The sequence below is a fragment of the Lissotriton vulgaris genome, chromosome 10 (genome assembly GCF_964263255.1).
Source record: "Lissotriton vulgaris chromosome 10, aLisVul1.2, whole genome shotgun sequence".
In the NCBI taxonomy this organism is placed as follows: Eukaryota; Metazoa; Chordata; class Amphibia; order Caudata; family Salamandridae; genus Lissotriton; species Lissotriton vulgaris.
This window is the reverse complement of record NC_141698.1, coordinates 749505218-749524640: the sequence shown is the minus strand read 5'-3', so window position 1 is coordinate 749524640 and position 19423 is coordinate 749505218. Positions and strand designations below refer to the sequence as shown.

General features: G+C 46.2%; 1 protein-coding gene across 36 annotated transcripts in view; it reads right to left on the bottom strand.

The window, feature by feature from the left end:
* The window catches only part of ABI1 (abl interactor 1), a 391827-nt gene that overhangs the window by 79458 nt on the left and 292946 nt on the right, over window positions 1-19423 (bottom strand). For all 36 annotated transcript variants that reach the window (XM_086941617.1, XM_086941621.1, XM_086941633.1 and 33 more), the window contains one exon: window positions 10248-10348. In XM_086941617.1, the coding sequence (XP_086797743.1) occupies window positions 10248-10348 (101 nt within the window). The remainder of the gene's footprint in view (window positions 1-10247; window positions 10349-19423) is intronic.

The window sequence follows — 19423 nt, the reverse complement described above, 5'->3', positions numbered from 1 at the left end:
GCAAGATCATGAACTCCATCCACTCAGGATCTCCGTGTGACCCGTGCCCACACTACGTATTCAACAAAGCAGATGCAGCCATCGCAACCCAACTACGGAAGGTCATCAACATCTCCTTCGAAACAGCGACATTCCCAGGAAAGCTGGAAACACGCCGAAATCAACGCCCTCCTCAAGAAGCCCAAAGCAGACCCCAAGGAACTCAAGAACTTCCGGCCCATCTCCCTGCTACCATTCCCAGCCAAAGTCATCGAGAAAATCATCAACTTGCAACTGACCCGCCACTTGGAAGACAACAATATCCTGGACCCGTCCCAGTCCGGATTCAGACGAAACCGCAGCACCAAGACTGCCCTCATTACGGCCACAGACTACATCAGGTGCCAAATAGACAACGGCGAAACATCAGCCCTCATCCTCCTGGACCGGTCAGCCGCCTTCGACACAGTCTGCCATCGCACTCTTAAGACACGCCTCCTAGAGGCCGGAATCCAAGAGAAGGCCCTCGACTGGACCTCGTCCTTCCTCACCGGCAGAACCCAGAGCGTCCGCCTCCCACCCTTCCGATCCGAAGCCACCGACATAATCTGCGGCGTCCCTCAGGGCTGAGCCCTCAGCCCAGTGCTGTTCAACGTCTACATGGCCCCCCTCGCACTAGTGGCCCGCAACCACAACCTCAACATCTTCTACGCCAACGACACCCAGTTCATCCTCTCCCTCACCAAGGATCCACACACGGCCAAAACCAACCTCCACGAAGGAATGAAGGCAGTCGCCGACTGGATGAGGAGCAGCTGTCTGAAGCTGAACTCTGACAACAAGGAGTTCCTCATCCTCGGATCCACTCCCTCAGCCTGGGACGACTCTTGGTGGCCGACCACACTGGGAACAGCACCAACACCCACCGACCACGCACCAATCTAGGTGGTTTACATTTATTTGGGATGACTGATAATGGTGTGGCTGAGATCGGGCCTAGACACGGGTCTTCTTTCACTGCTCCGAACAGATCTAACAGGTGTAGATTAAGGAGGGAGGCTAATCTCTTGGAGCTCCTCCGGGAAGACATTGGCGCCCAGAGTCTTTCCTGACTGTTGACCTTTCACTGCCTCCTCCACTTAAGAGTGTGAAGTCAGCTTCAAGTGCGTCTCCATCTACTGTTTTTAAGACTGGGACGGGCACTCGTCTCAGGAATTCTGACATTTCTTGATCTCTGCATTCCCTCCGGGCCTTGTAGAGTCTATGATGGTACTCTGTGAACACACTAGCAATGCTCCGTGTGAACAGACCACATCCCCCATGTCTGTCACCACTGCTGCCACCCACCTCGCTGCACCCTTCCTCCTCTCCAACTTTGGAAGGAGGCGACCCGCTTTGTCTCCTGTGTCCTAAAGTTTCTTCTGAACTCCCAGGTAGGTAGTGCTGGCAGGCAGCCTGCATCACAGGATTGTGGTAATAGTTGCGCATTGCCACCAGGTGCAGGAAGCACGATTCGTCCCCAGTGACTATACAGGTCCGCTCCAACCGAAGGAAACTATGCTCCATCTCTAGCATCCTTCCTTCCCTATGCTTATTTTTTATGGCGATTATTGTCTGGGCCTTGGAGGATATCTGACCACTCACCTTTGATGGCAGCACTGGGTACCAGACGGCCTACTAGAGCATGTAGATGGGGCTATATGGAATGTGCCCTCTGTTTCGTCTCATGACATGTCTGTGTAATACTGCTGTGCTTCCCAATGACCACAAACTCAAGAACCCAAACTGTTACCCCCACCCCACATTTCCCTGACATGAGTTTTGGCTACCCGATTTGGGAAACGTCTGCCGCCCACCCTTTTAAAATCTAGTCAAAGCGTCTCTCATCATTAAGTAAAGTCAAACACGCCCTCCCTCCTTTCCCTCAACACTCACTCAGTTCCACTGCATAGTCTGATCAGTCACTGATCCATTAATACATTTGAGTGCCTTGAAGCTCCCCCATCTAGCTTCAAGAAACAATGGAAGAATCTAAAGATGACAACCAGGCAGAGAGGCTTCCAGTAAATATGTCTGAATTCACAAAGAGAAGGATATGCCCCAAATGATCCGGCGACACCCAGAAGAGAAGTAAAAGTAAGAAAAAAATGGAAAAAAGGACTCCATGGCATGATTCCAGACCGATCTAGGACCCAAAATCAGATGGTAGAAAAATTCACATCAGATCAACTCAGAAAAGATTCATGCTACAAAAACTGCCATATTACTGTTTGTTTCACAATTGCTCCAGTGGCAGGTCGGCATTAATTGTTAGTATGGTGTGCTTAATACAACAAAGGCAAAACCGGCATTCACAAAATGCCACTTCTGTCGGATCGAATTTCACAGGGAGCTTTTATTTTCTAAAAATGTTTCTTGCCAATTTAGTTCACCAAACCACCTAGCTGGCAATGGAAAAGGGGTGATGGTACGCAACACATGCCAATACTTTGTACGCCCACTCCAGGGATACTTAGTTCTGCAACAGAGTGTAAATTAAGTGTCAAACGATATGGTCATTTCATCAAAATTATAATGGCAGCTGTGATGAATGATTCAAACACGTGTCTGGTGCACATGAGCCACTAAAGAAGATACACTAAGTGGTCAATGTGTTTTACAGAATGTAGGTGGCTGACTTAGCATATGGTGCTCACGTATGTAATTGAAGCACCCTGCACTATTCCCTAAAATCACCATAAGGGTTGTCTGGGTCTTAGACTACTTTAGAAAGCTTTAAGTGGTAGTTGTGGAGAGCAGCTGTCAGGCTTAGTCCAGAAGGAGTGTCAAGCAGATTCTTTTACCAATATTTATTTTTATGGTGTAGGTTAAGTGAAAAAGAACCACAAAGTGTAGTTATAAAAATCAGTTTTTGTTATAAACAGTCACTAACACATTGCAATATCTCCTACCCAGAGATATAACCACAATACACATAATATGTTGATAATGAAACACGTAAGTAGCACAAATACACAGTGGTCTCCAGGGGGAGACCAAACCATATACTAAAATAGTGGATGCAAACCACAACCTAAGTCGAGACTGGACCCAGAAGACGTAGAAGAGTGGGGGACCCAAGGAACCGCCCAGGGTAAGTTCCCAGGAACCCCACGGAGGCCATGTGCAGAGTGGGAACACGACTGCGTGCTCAATACTAGTCAATGGGTAAGTCGCAGTTGCAGTTTTAAAAAAGAAGGACTCTTCTCAGCAGACCCTGAAGAAACCCTGTGGGAGGTGAAAGGTTGGAGAGTCTTTCCACCCATGGATACCCCAGGAACCAGAATACCTACACCAGGTAAGCCGGGTGCATAGGTGCGATGTGACGGCAGAAACCGCCGTAGACCACAATGGAATACTTCAGTTAAGTTGCTGCTGGCGAAAAAGGTGAAAGTCTGGTGGAACCCAAAGGTGGATTCAAGATGAGAGGTACCTGCAAGCAGAGGGGACAGAGTCTATGCCACTCAGGAGTGCCCAGAAGGCAAGGAGGACGAATGCCCACCGATGTCAGGGATGCAGGAGAGTAGACGGTGCCCTTGAATTTGCAGCTGTGCAGACCAGGTGACGCTTTGGAAGACCAGGAGCCGTTCACGAACTGTCCCACGTCAGATGTCAAGAGCCAGGGGGTCAGTGTCAGGCAGGGGCACCAACAAGCCTTGGCACAGGCAACCAACATAGGTGAAGACAAAGGTGCAGTGTCAGGACCAGCAAGGTCCAAGTCACTCACCACGAGTAGGTAAGTCAGAGCAGGCCCTGAGCAAGCAGGGGAGCCCACTGAAGCCTAAGAAGACACTCAAGAGGACCCATGGCCGAAGGCACAGGAGTCGCAAGAGGACCTTGAGCAGCACACCAGATGATGCAGGCCCACGGTGCAAAGGATGCCGTGCAGGTGAAGCTCTTGGTTGCAGGAGATGCTTGAGGTTGAAGCTTCTTGGAGCCCAAACATCTCTGGTGAATAGAGTCACCAAGACTTGGCAACGGCATGTCGACGTGGTGCACCTGGGTACTGCTCCAGCGGTTCAGACGAAGGATACTGGCTTCAAACTTGCTATGAAGACAGTGCTGGCCTCAAGGGAGTTGCAGAACCAACTCCTGTGTTGCTGAACCTTTCGGAGTCTGTAGGAGCTCAGGAACAGCAGAGTGGTCAGCTTTGTTGCGGTGCCTACAGATGCAGGGAAGTGACTCCTTCACTTCAAGGGAGATTCCTTTTAGTGTCTTGGATGTCTATAGGCATATAGAAGAACCTATATGGAGCGCAGGCACAGACGACGCAGAAGACTGGCAGGACGTTGAGACCAGCAGCAGGATTCTTCCCAGCAGCAGTCTTGGTTCCGAAAGCAAACTTCAGCGAAGCCCAAAGTGCCCAGACGGATGAAGATAAAGCGGTTTCGGATCTGAATCTTGTCACACGACGAATATAGGGACTCCACCCACAGGTAAGCCCTTAAATAACCTAAGGAAAGGGTTGGGAAGATTCAGGGGTCTCTCCCAGAGGAGGGGCTGGTTAGTAGGGAGGATATGCCCATGTTGTTTGTCAAGTTTTGCACCAGAGCAGGAGCAAACGCCTATAAAATAATATACTAAAGTAAATACATAAAATGCTCTACATTAATAACCAAGGGTGCCCAATCTCCCGTGCACGTGACAGTGCTAGCGAAGATCTCGTGGAGTGTGGAGGCTGATCTTCGGTGCAGGTGGAGCTCGGTGTCGGAGTGTCTCAGTCCCCAGTGCACAGTTTCGAGGATGCCTCAGGAGCTGTGCTGTTAGCAAGTTGAAGACTTTCCAAGTTGCCTGGTTCCACGGGTTCAGACGCCTTCCACAGGGCTCAGCTGTGCTGGAGTCGTGCAGTGGGGTCAGAGAGGTCCGGGAGTCGAGGTCTTGTCAGGCTCTGTGCTCGGGTTCCAGCGGGAACGGGGACTGGGACAAAGCAAGCCGTCGAGTTGCTGGATGGTGCCTGGTTGCCTAGGGTATCACTCCATGGCCACAAGGGAGATTCTTCAGTCTTCAGCTCAGGTGAATGTTAAAGGGTCCAGAGTTTCAGTTCAAATCGATTCCAGGATTAATCTAATATCTCCTGGGTCAGCTCCTACATTTATACAACTAAAGGGGGCTGATTTGGTCACTAGGTCCCTCCTATGGGTGGGACCAGGAAGGGGGGTGGTTACACCCCCTTTCCTTTGTGCAGTTTCACGCTGGGGCTGGAGTGCCCCAGCAACCGGTTTGAACTGGGGTATGCATGAGCACCTAGAGTGCTCCAGGCAGTGTCTGATTCTATTCAGTCCTCCCTGTCCTAATACACATCCTCCTGTCTGGGGTGGTGCTCGCACCTCCCCAAGCAGGAAACCTATTGTCCAAACCTCCCCGACTGGAAGGACTCCCAGCAGCAGGAGGTCAGACTTGTGTCTGTGGCAGCAGCATCCATTTTGTGATGCTGGGGCTCTGGTTAACCTTAACCGGGATAGTCCGAACGAACATGTCTTCTCCCTCTAGAAAGGTGGAATGCTACCCCCGTCGCCAGAATTGGCGAGGGGGTAGTATTCCAAAGCATATGACACCTTACACGACATGTTTGGATAAAGCCAAACCAAAGTTAGCATTTAACCGCGAGGTTCATAATGCACTTAAGAGTATATGGTATGGCAATATCATATAACAGCTATAAGGAAATGGTTCCGAAAGCTGCAGACAGGCTCAGCTCATGCTAGAGCACCATCTCACATAAAACCAAGCACTCTGCCTCCAGGATTGTTAAGGCCTGCCATAGGAGTGACTTATAGGTTACTATGTGTCTATATGTAAGTAGGTATAGGAATACTACACCTAAGCAAGGGGTGGTTACACGACTTTGCCCCAGATGAGTGATCAGCCAGTTGTGTCTATTTGAGTGGCCAGCCAGGGGTGGCATAATACATGCTGCAGCGGCTGGTAGGCCTTGGTTACACCTATGCCCTGAGTACCTATGGTACACTTCTACAGGGGCTGACAAGGTGAACCAATTCCCAATTGTGGATGTACCTAGAGTATATGGTAAGTTTAGAGAGAGTGCATCTGGGCTGTGGGTCTGATTAGCAGGCCCACAGCCACATCTAAGTCGAAAACCAGTAAAGCAAAAGCAAAAAGTGGGGGTGACCATAGGAAGCAGACCATACTCTCCTACACCCTTCAGCAGAGTACAACAGAAGGAAATGTCTGCCCTACAAAAAACAAAGCTAGAACACCTGTGCAATAATTTTTAGTTGGTAATAGATCAGAGAGTCACCCTCTGCCAGGATTAAAAACAGAAGAGAGAGTGTGGCTACAAACATTAGATTCAGGCTCACCGAGTAGTGATCGACATGTTTCGGCCTAAGACCTAGCAAGTGTCGAGGATTCACCCCGGCAACTGCAACAACGTGATGGGTTGGAGCAGTGTGTGTACCTATGGCAAATAGCCCAGGACAGGTGTGTCACTCTATCTGATTCTTGCAGGTTCAACTAGTGAATGCGATCTTTCGAATTTCATGGATCACTGGTTTAGTATCTGAATCTCAACAATCCAATGCTTTGTTATCATGTTTTATTTATTCACTTTTTTCACACAGCAGTAGCCATAATAGAGATCCTGATGAAAGCCACAACACTTGCTAGATCTTAGGCTGAAACATGTCGATCACTACTCAGTGCTCCTGCATCTAATGTGTGTAGCCGCACTCTATGTCTTCTGTTTTTAACCCTGGCACAGGGTAGCAAGGATCAAACTAATCAGGCTAACCCTGTAGCTAGTTTTACTCACTCACTTTTTTTGCACTGCATCTTTGCCATCACTATTTTTTCTCATTGGGTTTTAGGAATACCCCATACACCTGAAAACATCCCTGAGCTCCTCCCTCACAGCACGGGGGTTATGACCCGCATCTTGACTAGTCTTCATTATGTGAGTACTCCCCATGATGAAGCATGTCACCTCTGGCGTGTAGGGGAACCCCCCCTCCCCCCCCCCCCCGTAAGTTAGTTTGTAGGGATTTTTGTGTATTAATTCTTTGACTGTGGAGCCTGCCCTTGTTGGTCCCTTTTCTCTCCTCCTTGTGGGTATACAAAGTGGTGGAGTCCACAAAAATACATCTAAAGGCAGCTTCTCCAATGACTAGCTTGTGAGCTACTGATAGCTTTCCAGCTACCTGGAAGTAGCTCTCATGTGTGCATACTTAATTAGAAAGTTTTTTGATTGAATTAATGTTTGTATACCAAAATTAAAAGTTTGTCTTTGGGAAGACAACACTGACATATGGAGAAAATCGATTTCGAAAATATATTTAAGGCTTATATTTGAGTGATGAATCATGCCATACTACTATTATTACCCTGCTGACTGGGGCATTTCAACTATGGCTACAAGTATTACCCATGTAGAGGTGTTAGTGCTCGCAACTCTGCATGATGCACTGAGGGGATTACTGCTGGTGATCTTGCCGGTGGTGGCCACTAGTGTAATCATGTCTGACAAGGTCACTATTATGACACTAATGTGACTCGGGAGCATTTTCATAGAACATAAGTAGCCTCAATTACAGAAAAGGTTGGAGATCCCTGATCTAAACTGAGTGCTTCTTTGAGTTAATCTATTAAATCAGCATAGTACAAATTCAAAAAGGAAGCACGCTTGTCTTGCCACCATAGGATAACTCTTCAACGTCATCAAACTTTTGGGGAATCTGTTACCATTCTGCAAGGAACAAAGGCATAACTACATTTGTAGAGTACACTTAATGGACAAAACTATCTTTAAATACAAAGTGTTTCTGAAGGTTTTTGATGCCAACTTTACTGCACATAGATTGTCATGTGAATTTAAAGCACTAATGCTTGTGTCTCATCAATAATTATCTTCTGTACTTAACTTCCATAGATCTGCATTCTATAGAGTAAATGACTGAAGGATCCTATATATGTGTGAAGCGTAACAAAGCACTTGAGGAGTTATGTCAAAACTAATTATACATGTGTGGCATACATAAGAATTAGCCTTTGAAGCACTGCCAGCTAACAATGCTGGAAGAACGCATTCATTGGTCTCCAAGCAAATCTTTTGCACAACTCTACAAGTGGTCTATTGTCCAAGGTTGATGGCAGCTAGCTACTGCCTTACATCTTGCATAATAGATGAACGACGTCCGGTTAGTGGAAAGTGACATTCTGAAAGAACTTCATAAAAGTTTTCCAACAGGCTGTCTCCCGATTAAGACTAGCCTTTCATTTATCATTACAATCATGAGAAGCAACAAATGGCATTGCCTGTAAGAAGTCTTTAGTCAATGCAAAATATAACAAACATTTGCAATGCAATAGGTCTCACATTTATGCAAGACCTTTTGCGTTGAAAATGGTAGGCAACACGGACAACGGAGGGGAGGGAGCGAGGGAGGAAGGGGGAAGGTCGGGGCTGAGCAGGCACGGACAACGGGAGGGAGGACAGGCGGGGAGAAGTCATGGACAATGGGAGGACAGGGGGGATCACTTACAACAGGAGGGAGGGCGGGGGAGAAGGCACGACAACGGGAGGGGGGGGGGGGGGAGGGAGAGAGAAGGCACACCAACGGGAGGAAGGGGGGATAGTAAAGAAGGCACCAAAGCATGTTGTGCCTGCAGTAGGAGAACCTCATTAAAGAAAATAGTGCTCACAGTCTAAATAACGAGTAACAACTGAAGTAACGGGGCCAGTCGCCATGGGATGTGACAAATGAAGAGGAGGAGGTACTAAGGAGGGACTAACAAGCATATGGACGAATCAGAAGCCAGCATTTAGGACGGACAATGACAAGCCAATGGCAAATATGGACAGTGTGGGCGGGGCTTCTATTCCCTACTCCTCCACAATAATTCTCACAGAGCAGTGCATGCACGCTGGCTCTAGGCTCGACCTAGAAACTGTGGTAAATTATGGCTCCGGTTGTAATCAGCAGATAGAAGGCAAAGACAGATACACAAACCCGTCAGCAATAAATGACTGTCAGAAGATCGCCATCTCATTTGTTTATGATAAATGCTAATAAGCATTATTGAGCACTATGACATTATTAAGCTTCTAAGTGATTGTTTCATACTGTAATTTAAAGAAGACTACCATGCATACATAACTACCCTACAACTGGTAAGTGGTTCTGAAAAACCGTTTCCTCACTTAAGTGACTTTTTAGGCAGCTTGCAAGTCAATAAATTGGTTTCTATGCACTGAAAGGCCTGCACAGGGGCCTGACAAAGAACAGAGTATTAGAGGGTGCTGACAAAGGATTGTCCGAGAATATGTTTTGAATTAGCAGTGTACTTACCATTGAAAACTGTGAAATGAGAGGTAAGGTGGTTTTGTTTTTTATTTTGGAGTAGGCTCAAATTCCCATATGAAGACATCCCCCTCAGTAACCGACTAATTCGACTGACTTGAGGGATACATAAAGACTATAGGACTCAAAGAGGACTAAGAATCTGGACTATAGTAACCTAAATGATCAGCTGTAGGTGGAAGCAGTTGCAAGTATCCCTAGCAATAGTGGGTTCTCAGCAGTTCTCTTGCACAGTTAGAGAAAATCCTTAGCTGAATAAGAGAAGCTACACAGGTTATGATTTGCCACAAATGACAGTTCAAGATAAAAACGTTGATTTGCCACACTGACCGAGTTGGCCCATCACAAGCGACCTGAAAATAAAATAAAGCTGCAACTGCAGACATTCTGAAGCAGATTAGAGCCATCCATTTTTAAACGGAGTAAAAGCTATGAGGCAAGAGGACTCATGGAAATCCGTATTTCATACGGTTTACCAATAGGGAACACACATTACCTTTTAGTGTTAATAAAAAACAAAAGCAATTTTAATTTGGAGAAATAGTTTAGAGACACATTGATTGATAAGGATTCCTTGTGCAGAGTTAGGCAGAACAATACATTATTTGGTACTTTGCTGCAATAAGTTGACTTGATCGCCCCTTCGTTCACAAGTGTCAGGTGACAGATGCATATTTGACATTTGTGTGCATTTATAAAAGAAACGCATGGAGATTTTACATTGTGCATAGTATACACGATACAGCAGAATTTACTAAGACATGGCTAACACAAGAAAATGGATCTACTGTTTCACATTCTGGTCAAGCTTCAGAAGCAGAGAGATTCTCACTATGATAGAAGCGAGTATGGAGCAACAAAAGCCCTTCATACTTTTGTTTCCAAAGACTTATACGAAATAAATCTTATTACCTGGTCCCACAGTTGGTGGCGAAGGTGTAGGCACAGCAATGGGAATGCCAATACTACTGCTTCCACTATTTTCTCGACTTCCACTTCCTCCACTGCTGCCACTGAAATATACAAAAGCAAGCTGAATGTCTTGCTAACAAATGAAACAAAAAGGTCTACTTCTGATAGCACAAAATTTAGACAGACCTAAAAACAATAATCCGATATTACTCTTGGAATTCTTGACATGGCTTTCAGCCCAAATATATTTATTACGTAATTGCTGGTGGGATACCGCACACACTCATTTTGTCCTATAAATTTCACCTTAAAATGTAAACAAAGTAGAAACTTGTGGACAGGTTTGAAGCATTACAAGTTTACATAAAATATCCAAAAGCATGAAGAGCTCACTGTGCAAATGTAATTGTAGTTAGCAATTATTTTCTTTCACTCTATTCTTAATATATTACACACAAAAACAATACCAGTATGCATACCAGCAGCAATCAGCTAGGCAGTTATGACAAAGATAAAATAAAAAATACGCATTCAAAATACAAAATGTAAGAAATTGGATTTGGGGTGGGTGACTACCCCCTCAGGGAATAATCACAACCTTTTTTAGGGGGATTTCTCGTACTTACTACACTAGCCTGAGCTTAACCCCTAGTAGCTATAGCACAGAACAGACAGGCTTACCTTAGAGCAATGTGTCAAGTATTTATGCAGTACCAAAACAGTAAAAGTAAAATTGCCAAGCAGTAAAAATCCCAAACCTAATTAGAAAAATATAGTAAAATGTAATAAACAAAATGACAGAATCCACTAAGATATGAGTGTTTAAAAAGATTTAAGGGAAAATAGCGCCACAAAATACAAATCGCCACTGATAATCTATGGGCATGGTGGACTGGGACCCAAGCGCAATTTGAGGCTTTCGCCACAGAGTGTAGGTCAGAAACACTAAACTGGTTTGTCCTGGTTAAAGATTTAACTTTCTGACTTTGTCTTTTACATCACAAATAACCACAGGAGTACATTTCTAAGACCCCCCAGGTCCTAGGGTGGTCACTTAGAGGGTCTCAGACAGAAGTCAACAGCAGGGCCAAGTCCGGGTTCATTTGCCACTGGTCAGTACTTCCAGAAAAGAACTTCTTCCAGCTTGTTGTCCCCCTTTAGCCACAGAGGAAGTCAGCCAACTGACCCTTGGGAGTCCACTTCTTTGTCCTGGGTAAAAGAGGGAGCCGGTCCAGTCCTTCAGATTTCCTCTCAGGTTACAGACAGCAGGTCCAGTTCTCTTCGGATCTTCTGTGCATCCAGAAAGTGTTCTGCAGAGGGTACCTGGGGATACCACATTTATGTCTGAACTAGTAGTGGGTGGGTGGGTGTTAGCGACAGCTGGCCACTTCCTAACCAAAGGGGTTAAAGTTCCCGGGTCCTGTCCTACCTACTTTGCAGTAAGCCCTATTTGCATAACTGCAAACGGGCTCAAAATGCAAAGTATCAGGGCATTTTCAAGATGGCGAAAGTCTTCGGCCACACTAAAACCTAGGCTGATGATAGGGTAGGGTGGGGTCTACTATGGTCATTCTAGGAATGTACCCGAAACAAACCCAAGACACAGAAGCCTGGTAGGATCAAAGCAGGGTAATTCAGCAACTAGACAGGAGAGCCACATCCTGTTTCCTCCCTTTCAAGTGCACCCACTTGAACTGACCTGTCAGAAACTGGGATGCCAGAAGGAGGCCCACATTCTTTACCCTGCATATTCTGTTAACCTCACAAGTCCTCTCTGCTCATTCAAGTAGCCTATTGCACACCTATTTAAGACTAAACATAGGCTGATAGTTGAAACAGGTTTAAACGAATTGGCATTATAATAGTTCAGGCAAGTAAAAAGTAAATTTTTGAAAATGTTTTCAAAAAATATTTATTAAAATTCGACTTCACTGAAATCTTCAGATCCGCCATGCCTTGAAGTCTGGTTTTTCAGAGGGTGAGAAGATCCCGGAGTCGTCCCCGCTCGAGGATAGGGTGCTGGACGGTCATGTGCCGGACAGTACTATCTCCTTGATCTATAAAAAACTAATAAACAATAGGGCTGACCTACTGGTTCAGCTCCGGGACTCATGGACCCGGGATGGTTTAGAATTGGACGATGAGGACTGGCAGTCGGCGATCTCCTCTCCTAAGGAGGTTGCTATTCCGGCCCGTCTCAGGTTAGTGCAGCTCAAGATACTCCAAAGGACCTATGTTACAGGCTGTTTAGTCTGGTTAGAATGGGATTTTCTGAAGATGGTTTGTGTAAGCGGGGATGCGGGCTGTGTGGGACATTTCTCCACATTCTCTGGGAGTGCCGTGATGTAACTGTCTTCTGGAATGAGGTGTATAAAATGATGGAGGAGGCCACGGGTATTCCTCTTTTGCCCGAAGCCAGGCGCTCTTTGTTGAATGTGTGGGAGCCAACAGATCACAATGCTGCACAGACCCAGTGGGTGACCCTTGGAAATATGATCGCTAAAAGAGACATAGCGCAGTTATGGGGGTCCCAGAGGCCACCTACCGTTGAAGCATGGAGGGAGAATATGGATTGGGCGATGTTTAGGGAGAAAACTGTTTACGTGGCCCGGGGGCGACCCCGGAAGTGGAACAAGATATGGGGTCCCTGGAACAGTTACCGTGGGGGCATCTGCACTCCCCCCGTGACAACTAACACTGATGCTTCACTCTCCTCTTTTTCCCCACGTCATACCGAAGTATCATCTTAATGACGCACTGACTTGTTTCACCCATTCTTCCCCCCCATCCCATTGCCGATTGCATATGATTCTGTATTGCCTTGTTCCTCCCTCGTTTGAACTGGTATTCTGTAAATGTTCCTTATTGCCTTGTTTGTTTATAATTTTCAATAAAAAGAAACAAAAAAAATTCGACTTCACTAACTAGTAAAAATGGTTGTTTAATTATTTTTCTAGCTAGTCCCATTTCTGAGATACAGTACTAATATTTTAATCTGTACTCCAGTTTTCTTTATAGGACAGCTAGGCTTGCCACTGTGAACAGCTATCTGGGCCTTATCACCCAAGGGGTATAGTAACACTAATATTATAGATGTGCCACTGTTAAATACAAGGAAAACAAGAGGATGACTTAATATTTAAAAGAGATATTTTAGCGGAGGTGATAGACCTCACTGAACTCCCTGAATTCGCCCCACTCAAAGGTAGACTACTGCTGAAAGAAATCCGTTACAAAGCAGTCTCTTGGACCTATAAAAAGTTAATAATATCCCAGATATGCTGGGGCCCCTTAGGTCCAGATGGGAATCCACAACGGGGCAGTTACCAGACACTGACTGGGGGGAGGCCCTGATGCACCCAAGAGAAGTTGCGATCAAGCTACAGAACGCTTGGTGCAATACAAGATCTTGCATAGAGCATACTTTGACAGGGATCACCTTCACCAAACTTGGCACATGCATACATTATGGGAATGTCCCCTAGGGGGAGCTGAGCACGATACTGGAGACTAAACTACACAAGGAGGCCAAACATGTGCTGCTGGGAGCATCCACAGAAATTGATCTTCCTCGTACCAAACTTTTATTATGCAACCTGGGACTGGTAGCGGCAAAAAGAGACGTTGCTAGATACAGGGAGCCCCTGATCTCCCGGGTATTGCTTTATATATGGTCGCAGAAATGATCTGCCCCAAAAAGTTCACCAAGATCTAGGCCCCATGGCTGAGACACTATGGTCTAGAGATAGGAAACAATGACAGTGACAACAGTCGCACACAGGATTGAGTCAGAAACCCACACCGAGGGGAGAGGGTGTGCGGGAGCCGCCCTGTTCCTGTATCCCTCCTGGAAACAACCTGTGGAAAAGTGTACTGTCAAAAACTACTGCTCAGTAATGCTTTAATTTGTACCAAGAATGCAAATCTACTATGTACAATGTATCTGTTTCAATGTACTGGCAACCTTTGTATTAATAAAAACAGTTAAAAAATAATTTTTAAAAAGTTATGGCAGACCACACAGCAGGGATTAAACTGCAGTAGTAAAGCTACACAGAGTAGGCCTAAAGTAATGTTTGTCCTGTCACTGTAGTTGATGGCGCAATAGGTGCTGCAATCTAATGGTGGCATTTGACTGCCAAGCCATGGGTGCACTTTCTAAATCATGTACTAGGATTTCTAGGCAGGCAGGATATAAGTGCCAATTAAGAATAGGCCAATTCAACCATGTTTAGCATAGGCACTCTACTCCAGGTTAGTAGAGGAAAAGTGCACAGAGCTCTAAAGTCAGCAAAACAGATCCAACAAAAAGTTAAAAAATGTGGGGTGACCATGCAGAAAAGGTGGAATTCCTACAACTGATCCTAAACAACTGCAACACAAAGTCCTTGTTTAATAATAAACTTCCTAACTTCTCCAATTATTTTACTTGATCGCTCATTGCTACCCAGACTGCATCAAATCCACTTCAACACTGTTGTAAATAAATTCTCTTTCCAGTTAGCATGGTGCTAGTTGATTGATAGCTTTTATTCAATATGCAAGATATCTTATAAGCGTACACATAATACAGCCAATTACAAATCTACAAAAAACATCATTAAAAAAGACGAATATTAGGTGCACATTAAAAGAGTGAAAGGACATATAGTACCAGAAATAAATTAGCTAAAAATGAATTAAACCGCTACTGACAATCTCTTGCATCTAATCAACCAAAACTGTTTTAAAAATTTGGCTATGCCACATACAATAGGGGGGGGAAGTGTCCGTCATTAAAATGCGCAGGGCTACTAGATAACTGCGTGTGCCCATATTCCGGCAGAGAGGTTTAAGCCAGAAGCTCCTGGCCTTTACATAATCCGGGCATTCGAATAGGATATGCGTAATGGACTCTATCCTATTAGGGCAACATGCACAATAGGGGAACGTATGAGCACCTAATTTCCACTTTGATACCAGGGCCCCAAGTGGAAGCGAGCCCACTCTAAATTTAAAATACAGTGCTCGGTCATATGGAAGAGTAATTAGGTCAAGATAAGGCTCAAACACTACAACATCTTTTACTATTAAAAAGGAGCAGTGGACTTGCAATGATCCGGATTTATAACTAGCTGTTCCGCAACCCAGTTCCAGTACAGTCTCTTCAACACCTCTTTTGGTGGAGCTGATCTTGATAACCAACAGTCCCCCAGTCCGATTTTCTCCAAAAGTTTTTTAGTGTCACTCAACCATCTTATTTTTGCCCAACCGCCCAAGCTCATTATCTCCGCCAACCCATCAGCATACGATTTTAAATCTTCACCCCTCCAGATACGTGTCCATAGAAGGAGAGGGCGAAGCCGGGCTTGGTCTTTAATGTTTTTACAGCCTGTATCCAGCAGCACCGGTACTGTTGGGGTGCTCGAGGGGATGGCAATTATGGATTTTAAGAGCTTACTCTCCACTGTTGCCAAGGCGTCCAGACAGCAGTGCCCCCACAGTTCGGCCCCATACAGGGCTGATGTTACTACCTTGGCCTTGTAGATATCGATTACTGGGGTAAGCGACCTCCTAGGTGATGCCCGGAATTCCCTCAGGAGGGCTCCTCCTACTCTCTTGTGATTGAGGACCATCTTAGCAATGTGGGGTGACCAAGTCATGCTATCCGTAAGCCGAATTCCGAGGTAGTCAAATTCGGATACTTTCTCCAAGGCAACAGAGTTAAGAATAGGCGGGCGGCCCAGTTTCCTTGGAGGGTTGAGGACTAGGAACTTAGTTTTGTCCACGTTGATCACTAGCCCCTTTGCAACACAAAAATCCTGGAAACGGGTTAGCAGTTTCTGGAGGCCTTGCGGGGTCTTGGAGATCAAAAGCGTGTCATCCGCAAAGAGCAAGGTGGGGATCCGCACTCCTCCGAGACAGGGGGCGTCGGCTGGTTCTTGCTGGAGATATTCCACCACCCCATTCACATATAGTGAAAAGAGGGTGGGCGCCAAAATGCATCCCTGCCTCACACCCCTAGACACTGGTATTTTCTCGATTAGTTCTCCGTTTCTACCCCAGCGGACCTGAGCAAAAGTATGGGCGTGGAGGCTAATGAGGAGAGACAAGATGTATGGGGGCAATCCCAACTCATGAAGCACCCTCCATAACTCCTCCCGGGGGACTAGGTCAAAGGCAGTCTTTAGGTCTATAAAGGCCAGATATAGACTGCCTTTGCCTAGCTCCACCACCTTCCACCCCAGTAGTGCCAACCTAAACACCTGCTCTATTGTCCCCATTCCTGCCCGAAAACCTGCCTGGAAGTCTGATAATATTTTATTTTCCTCCACCCAATGCAAGATCCTACCAAGTATAGCTTTACCAGCTATCTTTTGGGTGGAGTCTATCAGACTTATCGGGCGGTAGTTCCCCGGGGTTTCTCTACATCCTTTTTTATAAACAGGAACCACTACCGCCCCCTTCCAGGAATTGGGCACTGGCCCTCCCATCATGATGTCATTAAGGAGAGCTGCAATAACCCTTCCCCACTCCACTGGATATGCCCGCATAAGATCTCCCGGGAGGCCATCTGGACCGGCTGCCTTGCGGGGGGCTACCCACCCAATTACCTTTTCGATCTCTAAAGGTGTAAAGAGATCATAGGTATGGGGTTCGAATGTTAGTGGGGAGATCACCCCAGCATTTAATTCCCCATCTGCCGGGAGGTACAAAGCCCCAAAGTGTTTTACCCAGCTTTGTGGGGAATATTACAGGGACTCATAGCTGCCTCGGGCCTGTTTCGGGAGCCTACAAGGTTCCAAAAGGCCCTTGAATCCTTACTTTTACTGGCCTGGAGTAGGTCTTCCCAGAATTTGTCTTCCCACTTCATTCTGGCGATTTTAAGGGATCTATTGTAGGCCTTCCTTGCTTCCAATACACCGCTATGGGATTTATGCTTCACTGCCTCGACAAGCCTTGTTTTATGTGCCCTACACGTTTGAGTATACCAACCATCACCGTGCTTTTTACTTTGCTTATTTCCTGGCTTACTAGGGGGGATGGTAAAAACCTTTGTCAAGGCCTCTACTAAAGGGGCAAAAAGTCCACACACCCTGCCCACCCCTTCCAAGGGAGACCCTAAAGCTGTCACTGCTTTGGTTAAAAGGGTTGAAATTTCTTCAACCCTTTCCGTGGAGATGACCAATTTAGCCCATTTTATGCGTCTTCCACAGAGTGAGACTACAGACTCGTCGGGGGGAGCTAATACAGGGTTACGAAGACCCTTTTTTACGGGGCGCCACCACTGGGCCAAGGTTAAAGAAAGTGAATTATGGTCACTTTCAATCGTCGGGACCACAACCATATCCCTCACATGATTCCAGAGACGTACATCTAATAAGATGTAGTCTATTCTAGAGGAATGTCCTATTCTATTATAAGTATGGGCCCCCCCTCTGTCCGAAGTTGTCCTTCCATTCACTGCCCTTAGATTTAATTCAAGGCTCAGGGAGTATAGCTGTAACGCCACTTCTGTCCATCTCCTAATGGGTGGAATCTCTAATACAGGGATCCCTATCCTAGTGTCCTCCACATCCTGGTCAAGGGCAACATCTGAGCCCAAGGGCTCAAACGTACAGTTCATATCACCCGCGACCAGGGTACATGACTTATGCGGAGTATTATTCAGGAGGGTCTCAAGGAGAGATAGTACAGGCGACTTCCTCCCACCCTTAGTCCCTCTGGCGTAGACATTAAAGACATTTAAAACTATTCTTCCCCTTTGGTCTCTTAAAATGATGTTTTGGATATCGGGACAACCTGTCTGTAGCTCGTCTATTCTGCAGTCTAAGGAGGCTGCTACCCATATGAGTAAGCCACCCGACGGGCGCCCCTTCCCTGTTTCCGAGGTTAGAGCAAGTACATAGTAGGAGGAGAATCCCACCCTATGTACCGGCTCCAAGCTCCAGGTCTCTTGGAAAATGCATAAAGAGTGCTCATCAGCCTAGGCATTCCAGTCAGGGAGAGCCAACTTTTTTGCGATCCCTGCGACATTCCAGCTGAAAACCTTAAAGACTAGGTCCGTCACAGCTGGTATGTCACTGATCGCAGAGACACCACTGTCTAAAGGCCTCACAGAAGGAACTTGCAAATAGCTGCTATCTGGAGGAATGTCCATAAAGACTACTGGCCCACTAGCGCTTCCATTTGGGGGAGAGGTAATTCGGGAAGGTGGTGCTACCATTGAGTCTGTTCTATTCACAATAGCTTTAGCTGCAACTGCATCTAAATATTCCCTTGGATCTCCCTCCTCCAGTCAGCAGCACCCTTGTACCCATGGAGGATTCAGCCCACTACCCCCAGGGCCCCTAGCCCAGGATGAATCCCAATTTTGGCAAAAACCAAGGGTACTAGGACTCTCCCATGGTGAAATAGCAATTTGCCTAGGGTAGAAATAGGACAGGTCCACTACTTTAACCCCTGGTACATCCATGTTTTTAATGGGACTACAGATGGAACTCACTACTCTTGGGTCTTGAAAGTTTATTATTATACAGTCCCCTTCTTGAGTTTTTTTCCCCAGCCCTACCCACCCTACTCTACGAACACTTAGAATAATCCCATCCACACCAATCGGAATTGGCTTATTTATCTTTAACCAGTGGATGCATTTATTCTTGAGAGATTGGTGGTTCTCCAGCTGGCCTTCCTTCAAGGGGAGAACATTTACCAGGACAGCAACAAATGGTTGGCAGTCTGGTGGGAGGTTTACAGGGGGGATCCGACGTGTGGAATTTCGAGGTGCCACTATAGTAGTGGCTGGGGTTATAGATTGGGGTACAGTTTTAGTGACCTTCCCTGTCACTCTTCCCTGGACTTTGTCTTGTGAGCCAGGTGTTTGGATATCTTTAGGGTTACCTCTACTTGCATGGGGCTGTACTTGTGGAGATGGGTTGGGTGTAGATTTAGCAGCCTCTATGATTGTTAGCGTTCCCTTGGGTTGGAGCCGTGCTTTAGGCGGAGAAGAAATTTTGGGTGCTAGAGCCTGCATTCTACTAGTTTCAGCCTTGTTTGGCTTTTTTGGGGGATTGGAAACTACCTGCGGTGGTTAGGAAGCTGCTGGGAGAACACTCCCCTTTGATCCCATATCCTGGTTATCACTCACTCTTTTTAGCTGTTTGAATGTGGTTTTAAGTGAGTAAAACCCATCGAGG